The sequence below is a fragment of the Poecilia latipinna genome, unplaced genomic scaffold (genome assembly GCF_001443285.1).
Source record: "Poecilia latipinna isolate Pla-1442-1.1 unplaced genomic scaffold, P_latipinna-1.0 Scaffold2126, whole genome shotgun sequence".
In the NCBI taxonomy this organism is placed as follows: Eukaryota; Metazoa; Chordata; class Actinopteri; order Cyprinodontiformes; family Poeciliidae; genus Poecilia; species Poecilia latipinna.
Window position 1 is genome coordinate 70953 of NW_015114742.1, and position 24042 is coordinate 94994.

General features: G+C 40.0%; 3 protein-coding genes across 3 annotated transcripts; 1 reads left to right on the forward strand and 2 right to left on the reverse strand.

Moving 5' to 3' along the window:
* Nucleotides 1–1104: 1104 nt before the first annotated feature.
* On the reverse strand, nt 1105–8520 carry LOC106936366 (golgin subfamily A member 6-like protein 22). The gene is made up of 7 exons (XM_015017313.1): nt 8041–8520; nt 6205–6346; nt 5438–5876; nt 4559–4810; nt 4271–4476; nt 1540–3737; nt 1105–1479 (listed from the first exon to the last, which is right to left on the reverse strand). The coding sequence occupies exons 2-6, from the start codon at nt 6336–6338 to the stop codon at nt 1586–1588; spliced, it is 3183 nt and encodes a 1060-aa protein (XP_014872799.1). The 5' UTR covers nt 6339–6346; nt 8041–8520; the 3' UTR covers nt 1105–1479; nt 1540–1585.
* Nucleotides 8521–10720: 2200 nt separating this feature from the next.
* Nucleotides 10721–17702, reverse strand: LOC106936370 (uncharacterized). Its single transcript, XM_015017317.1, has 2 exons — nt 17478–17702; nt 10721–13516 (listed from the first exon to the last, which is right to left on the reverse strand). The coding sequence occupies exons 1-2, from the start codon at nt 17612–17614 to the stop codon at nt 10897–10899; spliced, it is 2757 nt and encodes a 918-aa protein (XP_014872803.1). The 5' UTR covers nt 17615–17702; the 3' UTR covers nt 10721–10896.
* A 1864-nt stretch (nt 17703–19566) lies between these two features.
* dnajc25 (DnaJ (Hsp40) homolog, subfamily C, member 25) lies at nt 19567–23807 on the forward strand. Its single transcript, XM_015017318.1, has 5 exons — nt 19567–19938; nt 20733–20885; nt 21470–21840; nt 21910–22009; nt 22784–23807. The coding sequence occupies exons 1-5, from the start codon at nt 19645–19647 to the stop codon at nt 22904–22906; spliced, it is 1041 nt and encodes a 346-aa protein (XP_014872804.1). The 5' UTR covers nt 19567–19644; the 3' UTR covers nt 22907–23807.
* Nucleotides 23808–24042: the final 235 nt, after the last annotated feature.

A 24042-nucleotide genomic window follows, 5' to 3' on the forward strand; every position in this document is an offset into this window, starting at 1 on the left:
GCAGGAAGAGAGGAAGACCTGCAGCAGGAAGAGAGGAAGACCTGCTGCGGGAAGAGAGGAAGACCTGCAGCAGGAAGAAGAGAGGAAGACCTGCTGCGGGAAGAGAGGAAGACCTGCAGCAGGAAGAAGAGAGGAAGACCTGCTGCAGGAAGAGAGGAAGACCTGCAGCAGGAAGAGAGGAAGACCTGCTGCGGGAAGAGAGGAAGACCTGCAGCAGGAAGAAGAGAGGAAGACCTGCAGCAGGAAGAGAGGAAGACCTGCAGCAGGAAGAGAGGAAGACCTGCTGCAGGAAGAGAGGAAGACCTGCTGCAGGGAGAAGAGAGGAAGACCTGCAGCAGGAAGAGAGGAAGACCTGCTGCATTCAGCTACAGCAGGATCGAATCATAACAGTCCTCCATGCTGACAGCAGAGACTCATTAAAACTAGCAGATCATGTTTAATCACTGTAGTTTTTTTAAGATGTCTTAACGATTTTTTCTGCACTTTTGCTTCTTTTTAAAAATTCATTTTGAGTTTATCTTTAGTTTCAAATGAAAAATATCCAAATAAATGACAGATTAACAGGTAAAAAATATGATTTCAGCTTCAATTAGAGATCAGAATCAAACATTTAGCTCTGAACATTTCTCTGTTATTCAGAGGAGGATGTGGATTTTGTCTCTCTTAAACTTCATGGTTTCACAGAGGTCCAGTTGTTGCTGGGTTTGAATCCTGCTCTGGGTTTTCCTGCATGTTTTACCACATGGTTCGTTTTTGGTGAGGAAATGTCAGTGAATTAAACTTTATTTAAGAGTAAAACATTTTTATGTAATTTAATAAAGCAGCCATGTTTTAACTCCACCTGGAAACCATCTAAACTGGGAAAGCTGCTGTTTATCCACAGTGGGGCGTAATGACGCAGTTCCACCACTAGAGGGAGATGTTCCACAAGCAGTCAGCTCTTCTCTCCTGTTTCTGTTTCCTGTTTTTCTTTTCGACTAATCAGTTTATTTTATGGGTGAAATTTGGTCAACATGGAAACAAGTTATGAAGAAGAAAATAGTTTGATTTGCAAGAAGCTGGCATCCAGCAGAGCAACACAAGGATGAATAAAACCAACAAAAATTCAATTTATTATTTAAAATTTATTAAATATTGTTGATGTACAATTTACATATTTGTACAAATATTAACAGACAGTTTTTAAGCTAAGCTTTCTAACAATCTACAGCTTATTTTCCTGGTACGTAACTTATCATAACGGCTCCGGTTAGAGTTACTTTACCAGAATTCACCGAATAATTTGCTGAAATGTGTGTAATTTATATGCTAATGCTTTAGCTTTAGCGTTAGCTTCTACAAAAGTCTTTCCTGGCGTAGCGCTGTTTTGCTAGCAGAGCTAATATTTAAGTGCGTTAGCATTAGCGCAGCTAACGTTTTAGCCAGCGGTGAACACAAAGCTGCTGCAGAAAGCATCTTGTAAGATCCAGGAAAGTTTTGATTGTTTGTTATTTTTACCACTAAAAATGGTAAAAAAATAAAAAAACAAACTGAAATGAGATCAACATTCATTAAAATGTCTCGGTTCATAATGTTTGATCACATTTCAGCTTTCCTCTTCATCTTCCTCCTCCTCTTCATCTTCCTCTTGTCCGCCGTTAGCTGTGTTCATTTTCCAGCTCAGAGCCCACTTCCTGTTCGTCGTTTCGTCCACTTCCTGTATGGCGTCCCGGCGGCTCCGGTGCTCCCAGGAGAAGCTCATCACCTCGTCTTCGTCCGTCTTCCTCCAGCGGCAGATTCTCCAGGACTCCTTCCAGGCCCGCCACTCCTCCCCCTCCTCCTCCTCCTCTTCCTCGTCGTCTTCCTCGGCTCCGCCGCGGTGAGCCACGGCGACCATCCAGGAGCGCCGCCAGGAGGAGAAGGAGGCGTTCAGCTTGTGGAACTGCAGGTGCAGCGGAGCGTCAGGTTTGGTTTTCGCTCGTCTCCGTTTCTTCTTCGTCTGTTTTAGTACGCCGCTCTTCGTCTCCTGCTCCTCTTCCTCTGTTTGTTCATTAGCTTTTCCCTCCACAGGATTTTCTTCATCAGTTTCTCGGTTTTCCTCACCTTCATCTTTGTTTTTGTTGATTTCTTCCACCTCTTCAACATCTTCCTCTTCGTCTTCCTCACAGCTCTCATGCTCTTCCTCATCCTCCTCTTCCTCATTGTCCTCCTCATCTTCAGATCGCCTTTGTTTGGTTTCCATCTTCATCCTGTGAATGTTTCCATCGTCATCCTCATCGTCGTTTTCGTCTTTCTGCTTTCCGTTTTCTTCTGCCTCATCTTCCTCCTCTTCATCTTCCTCACCTTCATCATCATCTTCTTCATCATCCTCTACATCAACACTGGAAACTTTCTTCTCCTCTTCCTCCTTCTTTCCCATTTCTCTCTGCTCTTCTTCTTCTTCATCTTCTACATCCAGGCTATCTTCATCCTCATCTTCCTCCTTGTCATCTTTGTTGCTCTTTCTTTCATCTCTAATCTCCTCCTCTTCCTCTTTTCTTTGTTTTTTGTCCGTTTCTCCCTTCTCTTCCTCTTCTTCATCATCGTCTTCTAAATCTGGGCTCTCTTCATCCTCCTCTTCCCCTTTCAGGTTTACATCTTCATCCTTTCCTTTTCCTTTTTCCTTCTCTCCTTCATCTGCATCTTCCTCCTCTTCATCTCCTTTACTTTTGCCGCTTTCTTCATCAAAGTCCAGAAACTCCTCCTCCTCTTCATCATCTTCCTTGTCTTTTCCCAGCTTTGTGCCGTTCTTCTTCTCCTCCTCGTCTTTTTCTGCTCTGTTGTTTTTCTTTCTTTCTTCCTCCTCATCTTCAGCACCTTTATCTTCCTCATTTTCAGTATCTTCATCTTCCTCATCTTCAGCATCTTCATCTTCCTCATCTTCAGCATCTTCATCTTCCTCATCTTCAGCATCCTTCTTCCTCTGCTCTATTGGATCTCGACTCTTCGTTTCTTTTGTTTTGGCGTTTTTCTGTCTTTCTTCATTATTGGCCTGATTTTTCTCCTCTTGCTCCTCCTCGTCCTCCTCATCTTCAGCATCTTCCTCCTCATGATCTTCCTCCTCCTCCTCTTCCTCATCTTCATCATCCTTCTTCCTCTGCTCAGTTTCAAGCTTTTGACTCTTCGTTTTGTTCGTTTTGGTGTTTTGCTCCTCTTCCTCATAAATTTCCTCTTCCTCCGTCTCTTCGTCCTTCATCTTGTCAGCTGACTCGTTGTCCTCCTCCTCTTCCTCAACTGTATTTTCACATTTTTCTTCATCCTGCTCCTCCTTCATCACTTTGACACTATAATGTGTTTCCTCTTCTTCATCTTCTTCACTCTCCTCCTCCTCCTCTTCTTCTCCTCTCTCTGTTTCTTTCTCATCTTCTTCATCTTTATCTTCCTCCTCTTCATCTACACCCTCATCTTCCTCTTTTTCCTGCTCCTTGTTCTTGTTGAAGTTTTGGAACATTTTTGTCCTCCTCTCCTCTTCCTCCTGTTCTTCTACCTCCTCCATTCCTTCATCCTCTTCATCCTCCTCTTCCTCGGTTTCTTCTCCTTCCTCCTCCTCTTCCTCGTCCTCCGGTGTTTTCTGTCCTTTTGGAGCCTTCCAGGCCTCCGTCCAGTCGCTCAGACCGGACCGGTCCAGACCGGAGAACAGGAAGACGTTTATGGCTCTTCGTCTCCTGGACATCTGGTTGCTATGGTGATGGGCAGACAAGATGGACGCCTGACGCCACCTGAGGGGAAACCAGAGGTCAGTTTGGAAAAACCCAACCGTTTATCCATCCAGCGCTAACAAAGGAGCTACATTTTGTTTTAGCATCTTTGCTAAATTAAAAACGTTTAGCGCTCTTAGCTTCCGCTAACCAGATAAATTTGATATTGAAACTTTATTCAACTTCCAGTTGAATAAAGTTTTTTATCTGTGTTGAAGTTTTAGTTTTCGATTGTTAAGAATTCTTCAGATATTTAGACGTTCATATTCATGCTCTTATTTTGAAATTCATGTGGCCTTATTACGCAGCAGATCCATTTCCTCTCCTCATCTCTCTTGACACATGCTAAGTGTCAGCATGGTTAAATTTAGCTTTTAGCATTAGCTTTCACTAAATACCAAGTTGCTGTAGTCCTTTGGCGTTAGCAGAAATAATGCTAACTAGTAGCGCTTTAGGGTTAGCTCAGCTAACGTTGTGGCTAGCAGTGGCCTCCTCTGGTGATGGGAACGTTTGGTGGTGTGTAAACCTCCCTGCTGCTGCTGAAGCCGACCCACCTGACCAGCTGCTGGTAGCCCCAGCAGGAGCTCCAGCTCCTCTGCCGCTCTTCGTGCTCCTCTGGAGGAGCTGCAGCCAGCAGGCAGGATTTGCTCCATCCGGGCATCAGCCAGTCGTTTATCTCCGCTGTGAACGTGGCGGGTCCGTCCGTTGGATCTTCAGCTCCGGAGAGCCTCCATGAATCCTCCCAGCCTTCAGGCTCGTCCTAATTAAAGACCAGAACACAGATTTTCTTTGGTCAGTCAGATTTGGAGCTGAAACTCTGGAAACAGCAGGAAAACAACAACCTGATCCAGCTGCTCCTGAATGAGGTCAAACTTATCGGACTTGTCTGTTGTCTCCTGTTGGAAGCTCTCCCAGCTGCAGTCCCAGTTCTTCTTCTGCTGCCTGAAGGGAAAGTTCATGATCTTCCATGTTCCGGCCCAGACAGGAAGTCGATATTCTCCTATTTCCACTTTGCTGACCGTCGTACTTTCAAACAGAGTGTCCCACTCAAAGTCTCTGTCCTCTGACTGCTCTGACTGAGCCGGGCTTTTCACCTGGAAACAAGAAAAACATTTAGAGAAAACATTTTGTTGATTTCCTGTCTTTGATTCAACCCTTTTCTCAAATCCCATTTATTACAACAATCAAACCCAACATATTAGAGAGGAAAGCTGAAAATCTAAATATATGACCTTTGTTGTGAGATTTGACCCTTAAAGAACAATCAGTTCCACAGTGATGGACACGGCTAACTAAAAGGTTAGCTTTGCTAACCCTTAAATTGCTACACCAACACCATATTTAGCAGAGGCTAATGCTAAAACAATGAAACAACACTGTATTTAGTCTAACCTGATGTCAAAGGGTGTATCTTTAACATATCTAACTGATAATAGTGGAAGGTAATGCTAATCTGCTAATGTGCTATACAAACACAATGTGCTAATGTGCTTAGTGGAAGCTAATGCTACAGCGCTAGACCAACATAGTTTTAGTGGAAGCAACACAGATGTTGAACTTTATTCAACTGAAAGTTGATAAAACAGCCAATAAATTAGCATTTTATAATGTGAGGGAAGCTAAGTGCACTAAACGTTTCAAAGTTAGCAAAAAGCGCTAAACAAAAAAGTTAGCTCTGCTATTAGCGCATTAGTGGGCGTGTCCCATCTGTGCATCCTGACCTGCTTCCAGGAATGACTCCATTTAGGAATCGGACCCGTCCCGTCGGCGTCCGATCCACACGTCTTTGATTTGTACTTCCTGTTCCTGGGACACTCTAAGCTCATCAGCAGCGTCCGCCTCTCTTTAGCCTCTCTGGCCTTCAGGTAGAGGTACTTTGGTGGCTTCAGGCTCATCCAGGATTCCCTCCAGCACAACCCAAACACGTCCACTTCCACTTTCCGTTTTTGCCTGTGACGTTTCGGGGAGGACGACCTCCTGGGGGGCGGCGGCGGCGGCGGAGGCTCCGCTCTGACTTTTGGAGGAGGAGGAACAATTTTAAATTTGATTTTAGGCTTTTTTTCTTCGTCGTCTGTCCGGGTCGTCGCCCTCCTGAAGTCGGAAATCTCATCCTTCACCTGGTCTCCGTTGGACCAGTGGTAGGTCCACTTTGAGAAAAGACTGGAGAATGAAAACCATCTGTTAGATTAAATATGGAAAACTTGTTTTACATGGAACTAAGAAACAGAATTCACTTACATTTCAATCAGTCAATTAAATATGGAGGTCTGGTCCTGACAAAACTGCCCATAGTAGTAATAATAATAATGATAATAATAAAGTACTTAATATTTCAAATCTTGCCTCCAAGACATAAAATATAAGAACTTTCCCATCTTGCCTGATTTTTTTAGTGAGACAAATACATATTTATTGCTTTTATCTGTGTCAATTTTACAGTTTTATTTTGGTGAAATAAGCTGTAAGGAATAAATGTTTTGATCTTTACACTTTAAGGGAGCTCTTCCGTTTCCATTCAGCCTCCTGTTTGCACTGGTCCGCCTCGTTCTGGGCTATTTTCTCCCACTGGTCTCTCAGTCGGCCGTTGCTGAACGCTCTCTTCTCTTCCTTTTTGGACAACATTGTGTTTCCTACGAGAAACACAGATTTATTATCACTGTGAAACAGCATTACAATGATATTTTTAACAACAAAAAAATTGTAGTAAAACAAATAAAATCCAGGTTTGTGTATTAGTCTGGTTTTTGATTTTGATTATCAAAGTTTCTGTGGAAGATATCTATTGAGTTATAATTAGCCAAAAAGCTAAAGTTAGCATAAATACTATCATTATATTGTTGGCTTATACTAGGCGTTTTCAATCCATTCAATAACTTATTGCTTTATTAGTTTCCTTTTATATTTCATCATGTTTTTTTCCCATATACTGTAAAAAATTAAAATAAATTTCTAAACAAAGAAAATATTAGAGGAAAAATAAATCAACATACATATTTTTAAAAGGACAATAAATAAAAAAAGACTAAATAATTACAGAGCAATAAACAATGAAATAAAAACTAAACTAATAAAACTTTGAAAATATAATGGAAAATTAAATAGTAGTGATAATGCTAGATTAATATTGTTGAAAATTACAAAGAAATATTTTATGTCACACTCTATAATCAGATAAGTTGAGAATTTTCTTTTTTTATTTTTTGAAGAACAAATTATTAACATTACCAAGTCATTTATTTATTTATATGTTTTCGGATAATTCTGGCAGGATCAGTCCTCCATACAGTTAGAGTTCCAGGAATGTCACAAGTTGTTTTCTCAGAGAATGAAAACAACAAGCAGCTCTAAAATTAAACTCTGCCCGGCAACAAGAACCTCCAAACTGAGGAAAATGGAGATAAACACAGATATTAAATCACATTCTGTCCATCAACACAAGTTTTATGCTCAGATTTATCACTTTGTTTTCCAGCTGACTTTATATAACTTTAAACCTGTAAATATGGAAAATGTTTAGTTACGTGAAAATGTAAGAGCAGCAGTCAGAGGTTTTTAAAGAACGGCTAATTTTAAAACTAGCATCAGAAGCGTCGACCGTCTGGAGGATTTACAGGATTTCAGCCTCATCCGTCTTAATAAGCGCCGTAAAATTAGGGGATGACTTCAGGGATCCTCGACCACCTGCTGCCTGAGACGCTTCCCCAACAAAACCAAACATGTTTCACAGAAACGATTTAAATTAAATCTTTAACACAAAAGATTAAAGATCTGAAAGAAATTAGGCAGCGGCTGCAGCGCTCCATAGGAAAGAGAAAGTAATGCGGAAAAAACAACTCAAACTCTCCTCCTCTCCACATGCACACCCGTTGCCATGGAAACCGGCTGACATCAGCTCCACTAGCCAACAGAGCGGAGGTGTTACGTTCAAGTGTGTCAGGAGGAACGTCAACCCCTAAAAAAACTCAAACATTTCCCAGAAAATTCAGTCTGTGGCAACTTTATGTTTTCATGCTTGATGTTTATCCTCTGATTTCTAATAATCACCTGAAAGCGAGCGGCGATTGATTAGCTGGTGAGCACCAGCCAGCAGGAACAAAAATGTCTCAGTTGGACACATTTTTTTGGTCTAATTTCAGCATAAAGGTTTGTTGATCTGTAGTTTCTGGAGTTAAACTGCGTCTGTTTGCAGCTTTCAGTGTTTTTAAGGAGCTTCAAACCATCGATCGGTTGGCGCCAAAATGTCAACATGCAGAACCAGAATCCCACAGAAACAAACTAAAAACATCACATGTCAGATAAACGAACATAAATAATGAATCCTCACCTGTTTCTTTGTTTCGTCCTGTTTTTCCTTCCTCTCCGGCTCCACTGATCGTCGTCTCGACGCTCCTGCAGTTGAAGTTTGACTCTCTGTCCTGAATAACCAGCCGGCTTCCCTCCTCCTATTTTTACATCACAACACATCCAGGGCTGCTGCTCTAAATTTAGAGCCGGGTCGAGGCGGCCAGCGGGACAGACGAGGATTAGATGAAAAACACATTAGTGAAATGAATCTTTATTCAACAGGTGCAACAAACCGGACAGCTGCAGAAATACGACAAAGATGAGACTTTAAAGGCTGCAGGTCAGGAGGAGCAGAGACATAAATATAGAACAACAGATATTAGAGCTGCTGTGTGTTCGACAGGTTACTGATAAATGATGCACAAGATCTATAGAAAATAACTAATCTGGTGTTAATTAATGTTACAATGTCTAATTACTGGAATAAGAAACACACAGATCATGCAAAATGTCCAGTATGATATAAATCTCTAAACAGTTTGGTTTATAGATTTAAAGTGAGTCATTTAAATCAGCCACTCTGTGGCTTAAAACTAAGAAAACAACACAATTGGAAATATGTCAGTTTATTTTTTCTTTCTGTTTTTTAAATTATTAATTTATTTTGTTTTTATATTTATTTTTATTTATATTTTGCTCTGAGCTTCTATTATTTAATTTTATTGATTTTATTTTAATTTATTTTTTCAGTTTTTATTTGTTTATTTATTTTTATTATTGTTCTTAATGTATTTAGTTTTTGTTTAATATTTCCTTTAGTTGTGTTTTTATTTATGGCTTTTGGGGCTATTTTTCATTTATTTTAGTGTTTTTTCTTGTTTTTATTATTTATTTTTAATTTTGTGTATAGTTATTTACATTTACACATTTTTATTTATTTTTATAAATTCAGTTTGTGTATTTCCTGTTTGCATGCAGGTTAATTTAGGAACAGGAAGTTAGAAAAGCAGAAGTTTCAAACTCCAGTGAATTTGGGATTATTTATTCCATCCATTTAAGCCAATAAGGAAAGCAGGGAACAGATTTTAGCCGTTTTCATGGTTTAACGTTGAATCTTGTTTAGTAAATGTGATTTTTTTTGCCGAAATATTGAGCAGCTGTTTGTGTAAACCTATAATCTCCTCATGTATAAACAGATCCTTTGTGTGTGTGTGTGTGTGTGTGTGTGTGTGTGTGTGTGTGTGTGTGTGTGTGTGTGTGTGAGAAATGGTCCTGTGTGTTTTCTACATGTGCGCAGGGTTTCTGTGCGGTCTGAGCATGCGCAGTGGCTGCTCTGCAGCAGCAGATCTCCTTCACCGTAACGAGACGCTCAGATCACTCTGATGTCAGAACTGCCAGCTCTATTTTTAACACCACACGGCATTTTTAGGTTTCCATACGTTTGCTGTCAGCTAACAGGAGTTTTTACAGAAAATGGATTTGTTTGGGTGTTTTTCCAGATTGTATTTACCAAACTTTATGAATCGTGGAAATAGTTTTGCTAAATTGACTAAGTTCAGGGTCACAAATATACAACAACAGTATTAAAATACTAATTATTTTTAATATTGCTGTCGCTGTTTGTTCCTCTTTTATTTAATCATCGCTATTTCGTTTCTGTTTCCAGCTGAATATGAAAATACATTTTTCTTTTACTTCTGTTGCCACTAGATGGCTCTGTTGTCTAATTTATCTAGCGCTGCTCAAACCTCACTTTGAAATTTCAAAATGATTTTAAATCATATTTAAAAACGACCAACTTTCAAACATATGTCTTATTCATATGGAGAGAAAGTAAAATCTAAGTTTAAGGGCATTTAATCAGCAGTGATGTTTACTCCTGGTAAAATAATAAAAAATAAAGCAAATTTCTGAATTTTGTAGCCATCTACAGATTGTCACACAGAGAAGCTGCAGCGCCCATGTGTTCTTGCGCTTAAAAAATTAGATAGACATATTTAAATATAAAGCTATAAACTTTCATTTTGAACAGTAAAGATGTTTTTTTTAACAATAATATTTTTTCTCAATTTTCATATTGATTTTTATTTTCTTTGCTTAGTTTATATAAATTATAATTTAATTATAATTAAAAGAAGTTCCACATATAAATCTGCAGCCTTATTCCTAAATTCAAAGATAAAATGACAAAAAAGACGTCAACCAATGATACTGAACTCCAAGTTATTTGGTCTAGAGATTGACTTGGTCACTTTTTGGTAATTTTTAAGTTATAAATCACAGCAGAGCCACAACAGTTTGACTATATATAATATACACTGCTCAAAAAAATAAAGGGAACACTCAAATAACACATCCTAGATCTGAATGAATGAAATATTCTCATTGAATTCTTTGTTCTGTACAAAGTTGAATGTGCTGACAACAAAATCACACAAAAATCATCAATGGAAATCAAATTTACTAACCAATGTGATACATGTCTTACCAGATCTATCCACTAGATGGAGTCAGTGAGTCTGGTATGTAAGGTTGAGGAAACTGCAGTAATAGACTGAATAAAGACATGATACTGTTTGTTTTTACTCCTTTATTAGGAGACATTAACATTTCATTCTTCAACAAACAGTTCTGTATATCTTTCTCAGACTGTTTTAATATTCTTAAAACTACACCTACTCGTTTCTTCCTTACATCCTTATCCCTCTTCTTCTTTGCCGTTTTTCCACAAATAGCGATTTAAAACTATATTGTTCTGGTTTATTTGTCTGAAACACACCTTGCATCCACACTGTTCTGTGCTAACTATCAAAAAGACATTCTCATTTTATGGGCCAAATGCAGCTCTTTGGGTTAAACTAATTTCTTGAAGCAATTGTTTTGGTTTGCCTTTAGGTCAGTACAGTGGAAGGAGGAACTTCCAGGATTCATCCCAGCCAGATATTGGCTTAAAGCTCATCTGTTTTTTCATATTTTCGGGACGGACAAAGAATCTCCAAGACTCTCCCCATTCCTCCAGGAACTTCTTATAGGCGCTGTCTTCAGGCATAAGCTTACTGTTAGAACCGCTGCCTTTCTTGGGACGAGGTTGGGTTTTACCCAGCAGGTGGCATCCTGCCCACTTCCTCTCCGATTGTTTCTCCTTCTCCATGCCAGAGTATAGTTGCTTCCTCATTTTGATCTTTGTTGGTAAAATCACCCTTTGATCACTGAGTTCTTTGGATCTACCTTTGGTTTTAAGCTGGTCATTGGGTTTCTGCAGGAACTGGTAGGAGTTTGCCCAAAATGTGGCTGAAGCAAACACTTTGTTTAGGTCGGCTTTATTGTTGGTTTGTATCTTGTTTTTGCTTGACCATAAAACCTGGTGGTAACCAGGGTTCTGGGGAGACTCCATCCAGGGCTGATCCAGTTGGGGCGTTGGGTTGGCGAGTCTGAAAGATCTTCCCCACTTACATCCACATTCACTCAGGATGGGATGTTGCTGCTGAGCTGAACTACTTTTGCTTGACTGATTGCTTAGAAGTGATTTGATGCTCCATGAGGAGATCCACTGTTTCTCAGGGTATCTTTGGACAAATATCTTGTTGTCAAAGGATCGGCTCACTTTAGCTTTCGCTCCTTCTGAGGACATTATGCTTTTTGGGCATTGGATCTCAGTGGATTCATCCACCCACTTGTCTGTCGATACTAGTCCAGTCCAGTGTGGTGTGTGGTAGATAGACCACTTCCAGGATTCCCTCCACTGAGCAAATGATGGTTTGTCATGTCTCATTTCTGTTTCTGTGATCATCCAGGAATCTTGCCAGTCTGATATGGACTTGGCATGACTTCCATGTTCCCTTGAGTTATCAGGAACATTCAACTTTCTTTTGTCGACTTGATCTTTGGCTTGTGCAGGTTCTGATCGATGCTGGTGCCTAGAGAATTTCCAGGATTCTCCCCAAACCCGTTCACTTGTTGGGCCATTTTTAGGGAATTCCTCCACTGAAATCTCACTCTGGTGCCTCTCCCAGTTCACCCGGACTTGCGTTGAGGTGAACCAACCTTGTTGCCACAGCTCAGGGTTCTGATTCAGAGGCCGGCAGGTAAATTTCCAGGAGTCTTTCCACTCTGACGCATTGGCCTTTGAATCTTCCCCTTTCTCTGACTCTCTGAAAGGCTTCAGAGGATCCGGCTTGTACCTTCTCCTCTCCTGTCTCATTCTGTGTTTTATTGCCTTCCAGGAGTCCCTCCATTCAGAAGGTGGAAGTATTTTCTGCAGGTGCTTTAGAAGAAGTATCTTTGACTCGGGGAGCTCCCTCCTTGTGTGATGTATCACATCACGTCTTAGTTGCTCGTACCTTGGGTCTACTTTCTCTGTCGAGTAATTGACCTGAGGGATCTTTTCCACCCTTTGAGTCTCAATCTTTGGTGGTAAGGCTTTGAGGACTTTATCTATCTCCGCACAAGGTTTTGAGGTATTCTTCGGTATCTCCCATGACTTGCTCCATTCACTCATCGCCTCAAATTTATCGCAGAACTGAAGGTCTCTCTTATGAGTTGTGGAAGTGATTTTGTGAAAACCATCTCTTTCCAGGCTGTGATCGTCAAGGCCGTGATGTTGGTTCTGAGAGGAACTCTGCTTGTTGTTGAAGACGCCGCCTGCTGTTTTCCATGAACTGGCCCATTCTGGACTGAGCGGTTTCTGGTGACGAGGAAGCTTGAAGCTGTTGCTGCCGTGATGGTTGAGAAGCCTCCAACATTCCTCCCATTCTGGGTTTATTTCTCTTCCCATATCTTTATTGTAATCAACTGTTGCATTCAGTAAATCTTCGTTGCCTGACTTGGTGGACGTCCAGGAATCACTCCACTCTGATGAACACAAGAGTTCATTTTTGTGCTGGGTTTCCACCAGTGAAGTGAAAAATCCATGTGTAGAGGCTTTCTCTTCATCTTCAGCAGAATCTTTCTTGATTTTCTCAAATCTTTTCCAGGATGTTTGCCATTCGTCAGCGGGCAGATTCAGGTCTAGCTCCTGTGATTGCACCATCTTGTAAAAGTCTTTTCTCCAGAGATGATAGCTTTCTGGATCCACCAGGTTGGGCTCGTTTGGCCACGGCTTACCCTCTTCGGCTCGAGGTTGACAGGGAGCAAACATCCAGCACTGCCCCCAGTCTGGACTTGCGCCCTCTGCTGGTGTCGGTAAGGACTTGTTGAACTTCCAGGCCTTGCCCCACACCAGAGACGACGGCTGAGTTTTGGTGATTGACATGAGTAGCTGAAGTTTGTTGACACTTTTGTTTTGCACTTTTTTGTCCTTGAGATTTGGGGCTTGGGCAGAAAAGCTTTTCGTCTGGACTCCTGGTCTGCCAACGGGACCCGAACCTCTGCCAAGAGGAACTGCCTGAGGAACCAGCGGCTGCTTGCTCTTCCAGATGTTGTCGTCTGGCTGGATATCAGAAGGTGTAACTTTCCTCTCCACTCTTTTGTATTTCCCCATCTTGGCAGTCATACGGTCTGCCCACTCCTTGTTGATTCTGTGCAAACAAAAAAGAACAAAAGGGCAAAAAAGTTAATAAAACACATCTAATCATTATTTATTTATTTTTTGACATATGAAACCTACAGTCCAAACTTTTTGTTCCTAACATAAATTTTCTAGGTTTTCTGAGCCAAAACTTGGTAGATCCACCTTTAAACACCAATTATATTAAAGTGGTTTAGTTCTTGTTTGGAGGATTTTTTCCAGAAATGTTTTGTACATCACTGAATATTTTGCACATCTTCTAAGATCTATTGACTGGTTATAGATTGGCCTGATTTAAAAGATAATTGTGTCACAAACCAACAAAAAAAGGAACTATATACTCCAGAAAACCTGTACGATGTGGAGATAATTCTGGGTTTCTTGTTCTGGAGTGAATTTGGTTGTTCTGTTTATATCCAAGCCTGTGATGATGAAAACCTTTTGTAGTCTGAGGTAAAGTTACTGAGGGGTAAACTGATGCTACCATCTGGCAGGTCTTAAATAACACAACAATGTTTTTATTTATAGAAAATCTGTTACGTCCTGCTGCTAGGAGATCAGACTACACTGCTCACACTTAAAAAAAGGAAAAATACAATTAGGATACATTATTTACCCTAAAGTTTTAGTTCAACAAGGAAATCAATGGTTGGTGTTTTTCTTTTGTTGTTGTTTTTTGTGTATTTTCAGATCTGGTATTGAGGAAAACAATGGAAACTTCAAATAAAGTTGGAGGTTTTTTCCAGTTTTGCCATAAATTGTTTGGTGACACCTGAATAATTATCAGGTAACTTTATTTGTAGTTTCATTGGAAACTTCTGAGTTTCAAATGTGAAAAATTTTCAACTTTTGAAACTGAAATTTTCATGTCCCTCCCTCCCCCCAATTTCTGAGATTAATCTAAGAATTTCTTTGTTCTTTTTTTCTCGCTAATTTTAAACTTTAGGAGCTCAGAAATGTCCTGGGAAAAGCACCGTTGTAGCTTTCTCTCTGCTCTGAGTCAAACCAACCTGTTCCCCTCCTGGCCTGTGGGGGCGCTGCACCAAGAACCACTGAAGGAAACGACACAAAAACCTCTGAAGACACTGAGAGCAACTTCCTTCTTCACAAAATGGAAACAGAAATGGAGGTGTCAGATTTTAGTGGTTGTAGGATTTCTGTTTTTTTGTCTTTGGCTAAAAACCTCGATTTATTTCTCCCGCTGGCGCTAGGCTAGCACGTTTGTTTTGGTTGTATTTACCCAGAATGCCCTGCCTTGTAGTCTGCTTCCTGCTTTTGGAGCGGCCTCTGGTCCTCTTGGTGTTCATATATGCATTCAAACTGAACCAGAGTTCACTTCAACCGAACCTAGACCGGTGTTTGGGTTTGATTTTTTTGGTTCTCCAGGAAATGTTCGATTGAAAGCAGCAAAATAACCAGCTGGAAACACACATTCCCTGCAGTGTGGACCATAAATCACTGTGTCACTCCGTCTGAGAGTTCATTTCAGCTCCTGCTAAATCTGTTGGGCTCTTCAGGCGGCTCTGGAAGTCGAGACATGGCATGTGTTCTTGGACCGGTGTGGAGATCTGGTGGCGAAGCTAACTGGTGACCTTTGCTGCTCTGGTGGGTCAGGTTCCCTGCTCTGGACAGCGTCATCGTCATGATGTTTCTGAGAACTTAGCTCTTACAGAATAATTTGATAAATTCCTATTTAAAGCTATAAGGATGTTCACACTTAATAAAACATTAAATTTGTGGTTACAGCTGTAACTACCTGGCTGATCTCTGCATTAGACTGGATGAAGAGCAGCTGGCATTAAAATAAACCTGAGTGAGCTGGGACTGAGATATTAATAAATACATGCTGACAACCCAGCTTGTAGAGCAAGAAATACAAAATAATTAAAGACATTTAATACAAATACAGCAATTAAAGCAGAAAGGTTGAAGGAAAGTGACTTTGGTTCACTGTTGCATGTTTTTGTTTTTGCTCCTTTTATGTTTAAAACAATACTTTGTTTTTACCTGACAACTTTTTCAAACCATTTTTTATTTCTCTGTATTTTCCTACAGAGAAAAATACAGAGATCTTCCTGTAAACTCTAAGCATTTCTGATCATATCAGTTTCTTTCTGTTTGCCTTTCAGTACGGTGGCCCCACAGGTTCAAACACAAAACGAACTGCAAAACGTGAATGAATCCGAAACACAAACAAAAAAGTAAATGCAACAGAAAAATGTTCCAAACACAGGAAACAGAAGCTAAATGGAAAATACTGCAAATACAAAAAAGCAGACAAAAAAACCCCTGAAAATATAAAATATTACAAACTAGCGCCACAAAAGTCCTCCAGACCACTAGGGGGAGTCTGGAGTCGGTAATGTTACCTAAGGTAATATGCTGCTGTTCTATCATAATAATAAAATGTCTATGCTGCTCTATAATATTATAAAAGACAAAGTATGACGAAGATCTGGGCCCATGTTATTTAGTGGCCGACTCCCCCTAGTGGCCTGGAGGACTTTTGTTTTGTCTGCAGTTGCATTATTTTCTGTTGCATTGGTTTTTTGTTTGTGTATAAAAATTTGCATCATTAATGATTTTTTTAAGCGTTTTTCACCTGATGGCTCTGCTTTTCAGAACCTTTCTTTGGACTTTTCCTGCCTTTTCACTACATGCTGAGAGTTGCAAACTAAAAAGTGGAAAAATCTCCACTTTTTATATTACACCATATAAGTCATGTGATTAAGTAACAGAAATTCATCCTGCTGGAGGAAAATTCCTCGGTTTATTCTGTAAGATGTGTTCTCAGATTTAGTTTTCTTTCTTTTTTGAAAACTTTACTTTGAAAACGAGGACAGATTGTGTTTCTGCTTCAGTATCTCTGGCAACAAAAACGTCCAAAAATCAGAAAATCTTCACCAAACTTTGTTCAAACCTTTGAGCTTAAGAGTCTTTCGATTTGTAAGCGATTCAATCAGTTGGTCGACTAAAACCAGGTAAAAAAAGAAAAAGAAAAATGTTTTAATTTTAATGAACAAAATTATTAGTTTCTTGTACTTTTATGAATGTTAAATAATTATTGACCTAAAACTGCCTTATATTTTGCAGAAAAGTTACTTGTAAATCAGTTTTCAATCATTTCAATTGCACTAAGATATTTACAATTGAATTGAGACCAAAAATACTTGGTAACATTTTGTGTTTTTACAGTGTTCTGAAAGTTTGGAGCCCTTTGGAAATCTGTTTAGCGTCAGGAATCTCTTCAAAATATTTTTTTTTCAGCACCAAGAATCTGTTCAACATCTACAAAGAATCAAATTTAAGGATCGGAGTGAAGATGGGTTTAAAAAGCATCAAAGAAGAAAGAAAACCTTTAAATTTTAGAATCTTCAAAACTTTGAGTTCTTGACTGTTTTTGTAAAATCGCTGCAGAGAGAAATCAAACATCAGAGTGAATTCAAGATGCAAAACTTTATCTGCAGATGGAAAATGGGTTTTAGAAATCTGAGTCAGGAATCTGTTCAGCGTTGGGAATATTAAGATACAAGAAAAATCTATAAAACATCTAAACATTCCTGCAGACTCTTTGATCAAAACCATTTTTAAAGATTAGAGGAACTTCTGATTGTCTGGAAGGACATTAAAAATAAACTAGGAAGGTTTTTGCAGGGACTTGTAGCTGTTTTAATCTCTAATTTAGCTCTAAATTTAAGATTTACTAGTTTATAGAGAAAACAAACTTTGTGCCAGGAGAAAATTGGCTGCAGTTTCTGCAGGATGAAACTTCAGCCTCTGGTTTGGGTTCAGGATCTAAAATGTCAAACAGTTTGGACATTTGGACATTTGGACGTCTCTGCTGACAGCAGGACTTTCTGTCCTGATCAGAACACGGACAGATTCGTCCCTGTTGGGTTCAGTTTCACCTCATCGGCTGCAGTTTGTCTTAACATCACAGCAGAAGTTTGATGAAGGTTTAGTTTTCTCACGCGGGCAGCGCGCTCCTCTCCAGCCGCTCCTGCTCCAGAAGCATCCTCTGTCCCAACTCCCTCAGCCGGATCTCCCAGACGTTCCTCATGATGGAGGCGTCACATCCCACCACCTCTGGGTTCTTCTCACCCGACATCTTCAGCCTGGTTCCTGCAGGAAGCAGAGCCACAGAGCCGTTAACATCTCCATCGCTCAGCCTGCCCTGGATTACAGTGAAATCTGGATGAGACCTCCTGCAGAGACGCAGCTTCAGCGGCGATAATCAGAGTGGAGACGCTGCTGACAGCTCTGCTGATCTGTGCCGACGCTCCGGGAGCCAATAACCAGCTGATGGATGTGAGGGGCTGCACCAGCTAAAAATAACGCCCTCCCCTGACTACAGCGTTCGCTTTTTACACTCAGCCTCCATCAGCACTTTTTCCACAGAGTTGATGTTTTCCAGCTTCCTCCTCCCATAAATCTGTTTGCAAAGCTGAAATATTCAATTCTGTCAAAGTTTTGACCAACAACTGCAGCTAAAAACTAGTGAAGTCTTTCTGTACTGGATGGAAAATGGTCAAAAACAACTAAAGTTAAACTAAATCTGTCATGTATGACGGTGAATTGGGTCCATTGTAATTAGAAAAATAGAGAAGAACATTTCTGCCAAAAATCTCTGAAATTTCCTAGAAAAAACTTGGAAACTTCTGAGTTTTAAAAGTTGAAAGGTTGCTAGAAAAAAAATCTTATTTTTGAGACATTTACTTAAAAGAACTTGGACATTTCTCAGTTTGTAAAGTGGAAAATTTTCAGCTTTTTAAAAAATGTCATGTTTTTTCTACATTTTTGATGTTATTCTCAGTTACAGAGTTTTTTGACAGAAATTTAAGTTTTTTTCTATCTATAATGTCCCTCGCATGCCGTAATTTATGATAGCTTTGGTGGAATCTTGATTTTTCTCAGAAATTTTTGTAGATGACAAAATCATGTAAATGATGAGGATTTATCCCAACAAGAATATTTTCCTTTGCAGTCCAACTGGAAACTAATGAAGTGGAAAGGATGATCATTCTCGCTGACGCCTCCCACTTCTCTTAAATCTCTAAATAAATTGAATTTTGGTGTCAATATTGTAATTCACCCACTGACCAGTAGCTACCAGTAGCTGGGGGTAGTCGCTTCACTGGGTGAACCACGGCAGCATGCTGTTAGTACCAGGATGAGCTGGAGTGATTTGCCTCACTCTATAGCGGGATGCCACCTTGCATGGCAATTTCCTCCACTTCAGTTGGTCTTCTGCCTTAAAGTTTTTTTATTTTTATTTTCAGTTAAATACTGACTTGACTCATCCTTTTGCATCCAGTGTTTGCAGAGTTGACTTCTCTACTTCAGACCTGTAAATCTCACTATTTAAACTGAATCTCTCTTGGCCTGCAGGTGGCATATTTTTATGCAACGTCATCACTTGGGCCTGGAGTCAAAGATCTTCTATTGAAAGCAGATGTGTAGCCGTATTTTAATATACCTGAACAGCAGCGGTTGTATCGGTGAGTTCTCGTAGATCAGACCAAGGAGTGACAACCTGCCTAGATTATATAAAAGCTTTGCTAGTAAGCCGTAAAGATTTTTTATAAACTTGTAACAGTTCAAATATAAATGAGATGCATAGGTACAGATAAAATAAGCAAAAATAAATAAAATAAAAATAAAATAAATAAAACTGAAAACATGTTTTTGGTCTATAAAATTACTTTACTCCATTATTGAATTGAAAGGTTTTTTTTCATTAAAACTTTTTATAAAGTCATCCAAGTGCTACATTTGTTGCAAGATGTCATTTTTTACAGTGCGTCTTGATGTTTACCACAAACATCTTAATGAATCAAAAATAAATCACTTTTATGCAAATATTCACATTTTAATCAAACCCATAAAAAAACTAAACTCCAATATTTTACAAGACAAACGCGATAAGTAGGTCATAAATATCTCCTACATCAATAAAAACCGTGTGTTATTTTTTTAAACTGAAAATTATAAGACAAAACATCATTTTCGGCGCTAATCTGAAAGTTTATTTTGATCAGAGTAAACATTATTTCCGGCGCTCCTGTGACGTAAGCAGAATGCGACGGCGCTTGGAGCTCCGTGTCTGAGCAGCAGCAGCAGCAGCAGCAGCGGGGAGAGATGGACGCGTTCCCGGAGCGGAGCCGCGGCCTGTGGCGGCTCACGGTGCTCCTGCTCTCCGTGTCGTCGCTGCCCGCGGTCACGGCGCTGCTGGAGGGGCTCTACTGCGGGACGGAGGTCTGCTACGACGTGCTGGGAGTCTCCCGGGAGGCCTCCAAGGCGGAGATCGCAAGGGCTTACCGGCAGCTGGCCCGCCGGTACCACCCGGACCGGTACCGGCCCGAGGAGCCCGAAGATGAGGAGAACTCTCACACAAAGTTCCTGCTGATTGCTACGGCTTATGAGACACTGAAGGTGAGTAACGGTTCTGTCCCACTTTACTCTCATTCAAAAACTTTATTTAAATGTTAGCTGTGATAAGTAAGGTTCTCCTGTAGCAGTCCGCATTACAGCGAGTCACAAACAGCCTCTGACTGAAGACACTCAGGGTTGTCCAGAATGTTCTGGATTTTATGAAAAGTTCTGTTTTTGCTCCGTCATCTCCAGTGGCTCTTATCTACTGCGGAGTATTAGGCCCATACTAAGAAAAATAAAATAAATGAGAATAAAGTCATACAAAAATAGTCAAAATAATATACAAATAAAGTTATAATTAAATAATAAAGTTTTAGTATTTTGAGAAAAAAGTTGTATGAAACTAAATTTGAAATAATAAAGTTTCATATTATTCCAACTTTATTTTCGTACAAATTCTCGTAATATTACGACTTTATTCTCGTTATTTTCATCCGACTTCTCGTAATACGAAGACTTGAGGTCTGGACTTTGACTAGACCACCTGCATCCTACAGATCTGCTGCTGCTTTTGGATTTATGGTTCAAATTTCCTCTCATTTGACTCTAGAACACGTTGAAATACAGAAAAGTTCATTACTGACTCAGATATTACCCAAGCCCACATCATCACCCGTCCACTGTCGTGCTTTAGAGTTGGTACAAACATCTTTCTAAAACCGCCATCTTGATTTTAGAAAGGAGAGTTTTTCCCCGTTCTAAACTTTCCAGCCAGCCTCTAGTATTCTGTGTTTTTATGTTATTTTTCTAGTAATGCTGGATAATCCTGATTTAGGTTTTTCTTCCCTCTGCAGGATGAAGACTCGCGGCGCGACTACGACTACATGCTGGACCATCCTGAGGAATACTACCAGCACTACTACGCCTACTACCGCCGCCGCCTCGCCCCCAAGGTCGACGTCAGGATCGTCATCCTGGTCGCCATCTGCGCCATCTCTGCCATCCAGGTAGGAGCGCCGCCTTCACAGACTCGGTTCTGGTTCTGTAATTATTACATTTTGTTTTCATGAGGACATTTATCATTTATTCATATCATTGATTTATTAATAAATACCAAACTATTACTTATTAATAATGAATCCATTTATTTTGTATTAATGAATAAATGTATTTATTAGTAAATAAAACATTTATTTTAAAGTATTAATAAAAATGTATTAATAACTGAGTTTTTATGTTATTTGCATATTTATTATTCATTTATTTAACAAAATATTATTTACTAATTTATTTATAAATAATGCATTCATTACTATGTTAAATTTGAATAAATTAGAATAAAGGAAATGATATTAGTGCGGGTGCACAGCGCCCCCTGCTGGCTGGAGTTTATAAATAAATAAAAACGTGTTAAACAAAAATCTACATTTAGAATCTATTCCACATAGATCTGTGGATCTGAAGCGTTCTGGTTCTGAATGTGAAACGTTTCCTCCAGCCTCTTCCAGGCCCAGTGTAACCAGTGTAACCAGTGTAACCAGTATAACTAGTATAACCGGTGTAACCAGTGTAACCAGTGTCTGCTCTCCAGTACGTCAGCTGGTGCAGCAGCTACAACAAGGCCATCAACTACCTGGTGACCGTCCCAAAGTACCGCATCCAGGCCATGGAGATCGCCAAGCAGCAGGGCATGCTCAGCCGCACCAAGGAGAAGGGCAAGAACCGGCGCTCCAAGGAGGAGATCCGCGAGCAGGAAGAGGAAGTGATCCGTGACATCATCAAGAACAAGATCGACATCAAGGGCGGCTACCAGAAGCCGAGCCTGTCGGACATCCTGCTGTGCCAGATGGCGCTGTTCCCCTTCTACCTGAGCCGCTACGTGGCCTGGTACGCCCGCTGGGTGTACCGCTTCACCGTCTGCCGAGAGGAGTACGGCGAGGAGGAGAAGCTCTACCTCATCAGGTCAGTGGCGCCGGCCCGCGCCGCTCGGTTCTGGCCGAGGTTCTGACGGCCCGGTTCTGCTCTCATCAGGAGGAACATGAAGCTGTCGCAGGCGCAGTTCGACAGTCTGGAGGAAAACACCAAGCAGACGTTCCTGGAGAAACAGCTGTGGGTCCGAGAAAACTACGAGGTACAGGGCCCCTTTAAGAAACTCTGGGCCAATCAGAGGCCACTTCCTGTTTCAGCAGGTTTAAAAATAAGAGAAAAGATACTTTCACTCCAAACTGCTAACACTGATTCAAAAACAGATTTATATATTTATATTTTATATTTTATTTACAAGATTAAAGCGATAAAATTAGAAGAATAAAAGTTATTAAATAACGAGGATAAACTCAAAATGATACGATAATAGATTCAATAAAATCATATAAATACAGGAATAAAGTCGTCATTTGAGATTAAATTTGAAACTATGAGAACAAAGTCATGTTATGAAAATAAAGTTATAAAATTACAAGAGTAAAGTTAAAATAATACAGGAATAAAGTTGGAATAGTAAAATAAAATCATAAAAATGCAAAAATAAACTTGTAATTACATGAGAATAAAGTCGTAATAAGAGAAAAAAGTCTTGTTACAAAAGTAATCGTAATAATACAACAATAAAGTTGTAAAATGACAAGAATAAATTACTAATAGAAGAAAATTAACATGAGAATAATTATAATACAAGAATAAAGTTATTCTGTACGTTTAAATTCTCATTATTTCTACTTTATTGTTTAACGACATTTTTTAGTAACTTTACGACTTTATTTACGTTAGCTTTGTTTTCACCGCCTGGTTCTAATACTACGCTGTACTTATCAGACTTTGTTTTTATGTCTTTCATATTTCCAGCGCCTGGTTTTAATCTCCTTCCTGTTATCCAGCCTCTGAGTCTCTCCTGCTTTCCTTCCAGGCCTACAGGAAGGAGCGCGAGGAGGAGATGAAGGCGAAGCTGGCGACCGACCCGAAGATGAAGCGGTACCGCCGCTGGATGAAGAACGAAGGCCCGGGCCGGCTGACCTTCACAGACGACTGAGGGCGGCGGCGCCCTCCAGAACCAACGCACCTGCCTCAGCGCCGGCTCAATGCCCAGCCCGGTCCGACCCGGCCCGGCGCCGGCGGACTCCAGCCCGGCTGTTTGCAGCTGTCGCTACAGATATTTTCCTACCGACGCGCCTCAGACTGACTGAATAAACTGCGAGCTGAAAGCTTGACGTATTTCTGTATTCTAACATTTTTACCCCATTAAAAGAAGCAGATCAAGTCTATATTTAAGATTAAATGACGTTTGTGATGATTGTGTTATTTCCTCCACATTTCAGCCTTTTAAGCCTGAAACATAAATATAAGTGTCCTTTAAAAAGGCAGCAAAGGATAAACTCCTGCTGCTGCTGAAGCCGTTACGTTGTTAAAGAGATGATTGTTTTTCTGTCGTGCCTGCAGCGTCCGACGCTCCGATGCTGCACAGCTGAGCTCGGCCTTTCCCGCAGTACCACAGCGTTCCTCCGGGGGCGGTGGTGAGTCGCTGTGGCGGTTGTGCTGCTTTCTGTTTTAACGGCTATGCAATGTGTGGGTTAACGCGACAAAATGGCCGAAGTTTAGACTCAGAAGGAACGAAACGCTTCAAAGTTTTTAGGAAACGGTTAAATAAAAATGGTTTCAGTGTTTTAAAGCACCAACAGAAGTTCTGGTTCTGTTGTGGTATATAAAATAGATGAGTTTTCACTGGGATCTGGCCTTATTGGGCTAATTACAAACAGAAATAAAAAGTTTACGATTACATGGTAATAAACTGTATTTTTTTCAGATTAGGTGAATATATAAATCCAGATCAAGACATTGTTTTTAAGAACTGTTGGGTCTTTTTTATATCACCATCTGGTTCCTATAAATCCTGTTTATCTGTTGGATTAAAAATAAAATCTGATTTTTTTTCATATCAGATCCAGTTTCCATTTCTAATGGGTCTTTCCCCTGGCTTTCTTTCCTAAAAAAGGGAATTAATTACAGAAAATAATTTATTATATATTTGCTACTTTTAGGGATAAAAAGTGAAGAAAAAAATGAAAATTTGCAAAAGTCAAAAATGTTAAACTTTTGAAACTCAGAAATTTCCAAGTTTTTTTTTCTTGAAAATTTCTGAGATTAATCTCAAAATGTCTGAATTTTTCT

What these genes read in the sequence shown, in the direction of transcription:
- LOC106936366 (XM_015017313.1), bottom strand. Translation starts at nt 6,338, where the DNA reads ATGTTGTCCAAAAAGGAAGAGAAGAGAGCGTTCAGCAACGGCCGACTG. An exon ending in GGAGTCATTCCTGGAAGCAG is followed by an intron (nt 4,811 to 5,437) that starts GTCAGGATGCAC and finishes TCTTGTTTCCAG; the next exon opens with GTGAAAAGCCCGGCTCAGTC. An exon ending in GGCTACCAGCAGCTGGTCAG is followed by an intron (nt 3,738 to 4,270) that starts GTGGGTCGGCTT and finishes GTTTCCCCTCAG; the next exon opens with GTGGCGTCAGGCGTCCATCT.
- LOC106936370 (XM_015017317.1), bottom strand. Translation starts at nt 17,614, where the DNA reads ATGTCGGGTGAGAAGAACCCAGAGGTGGTGGGATGTGACGCCTCCATC. An exon ending in GAGAGGAGCGCGCTGCCCGC is followed by an intron (nt 13,517 to 17,477) that starts GTGAGAAAACTA and finishes TTGTTTGCACAG; the next exon opens with AATCAACAAGGAGTGGGCAG.
- dnajc25 (XM_015017318.1), top strand. Translation starts at nt 19,645, where the DNA reads ATGGACGCGTTCCCGGAGCGGAGCCGCGGCCTGTGGCGGCTCACGGTG. An exon ending in GAGAAGCTCTACCTCATCAG is followed by an intron (nt 21,841 to 21,909) that starts GTCAGTGGCGCC and finishes TGCTCTCATCAG; the next exon opens with GAGGAACATGAAGCTGTCGC. An exon ending in GGGTCCGAGAAAACTACGAG is followed by an intron (nt 22,010 to 22,783) that starts GTACAGGGCCCC and finishes CTTTCCTTCCAG; the next exon opens with GCCTACAGGAAGGAGCGCGA.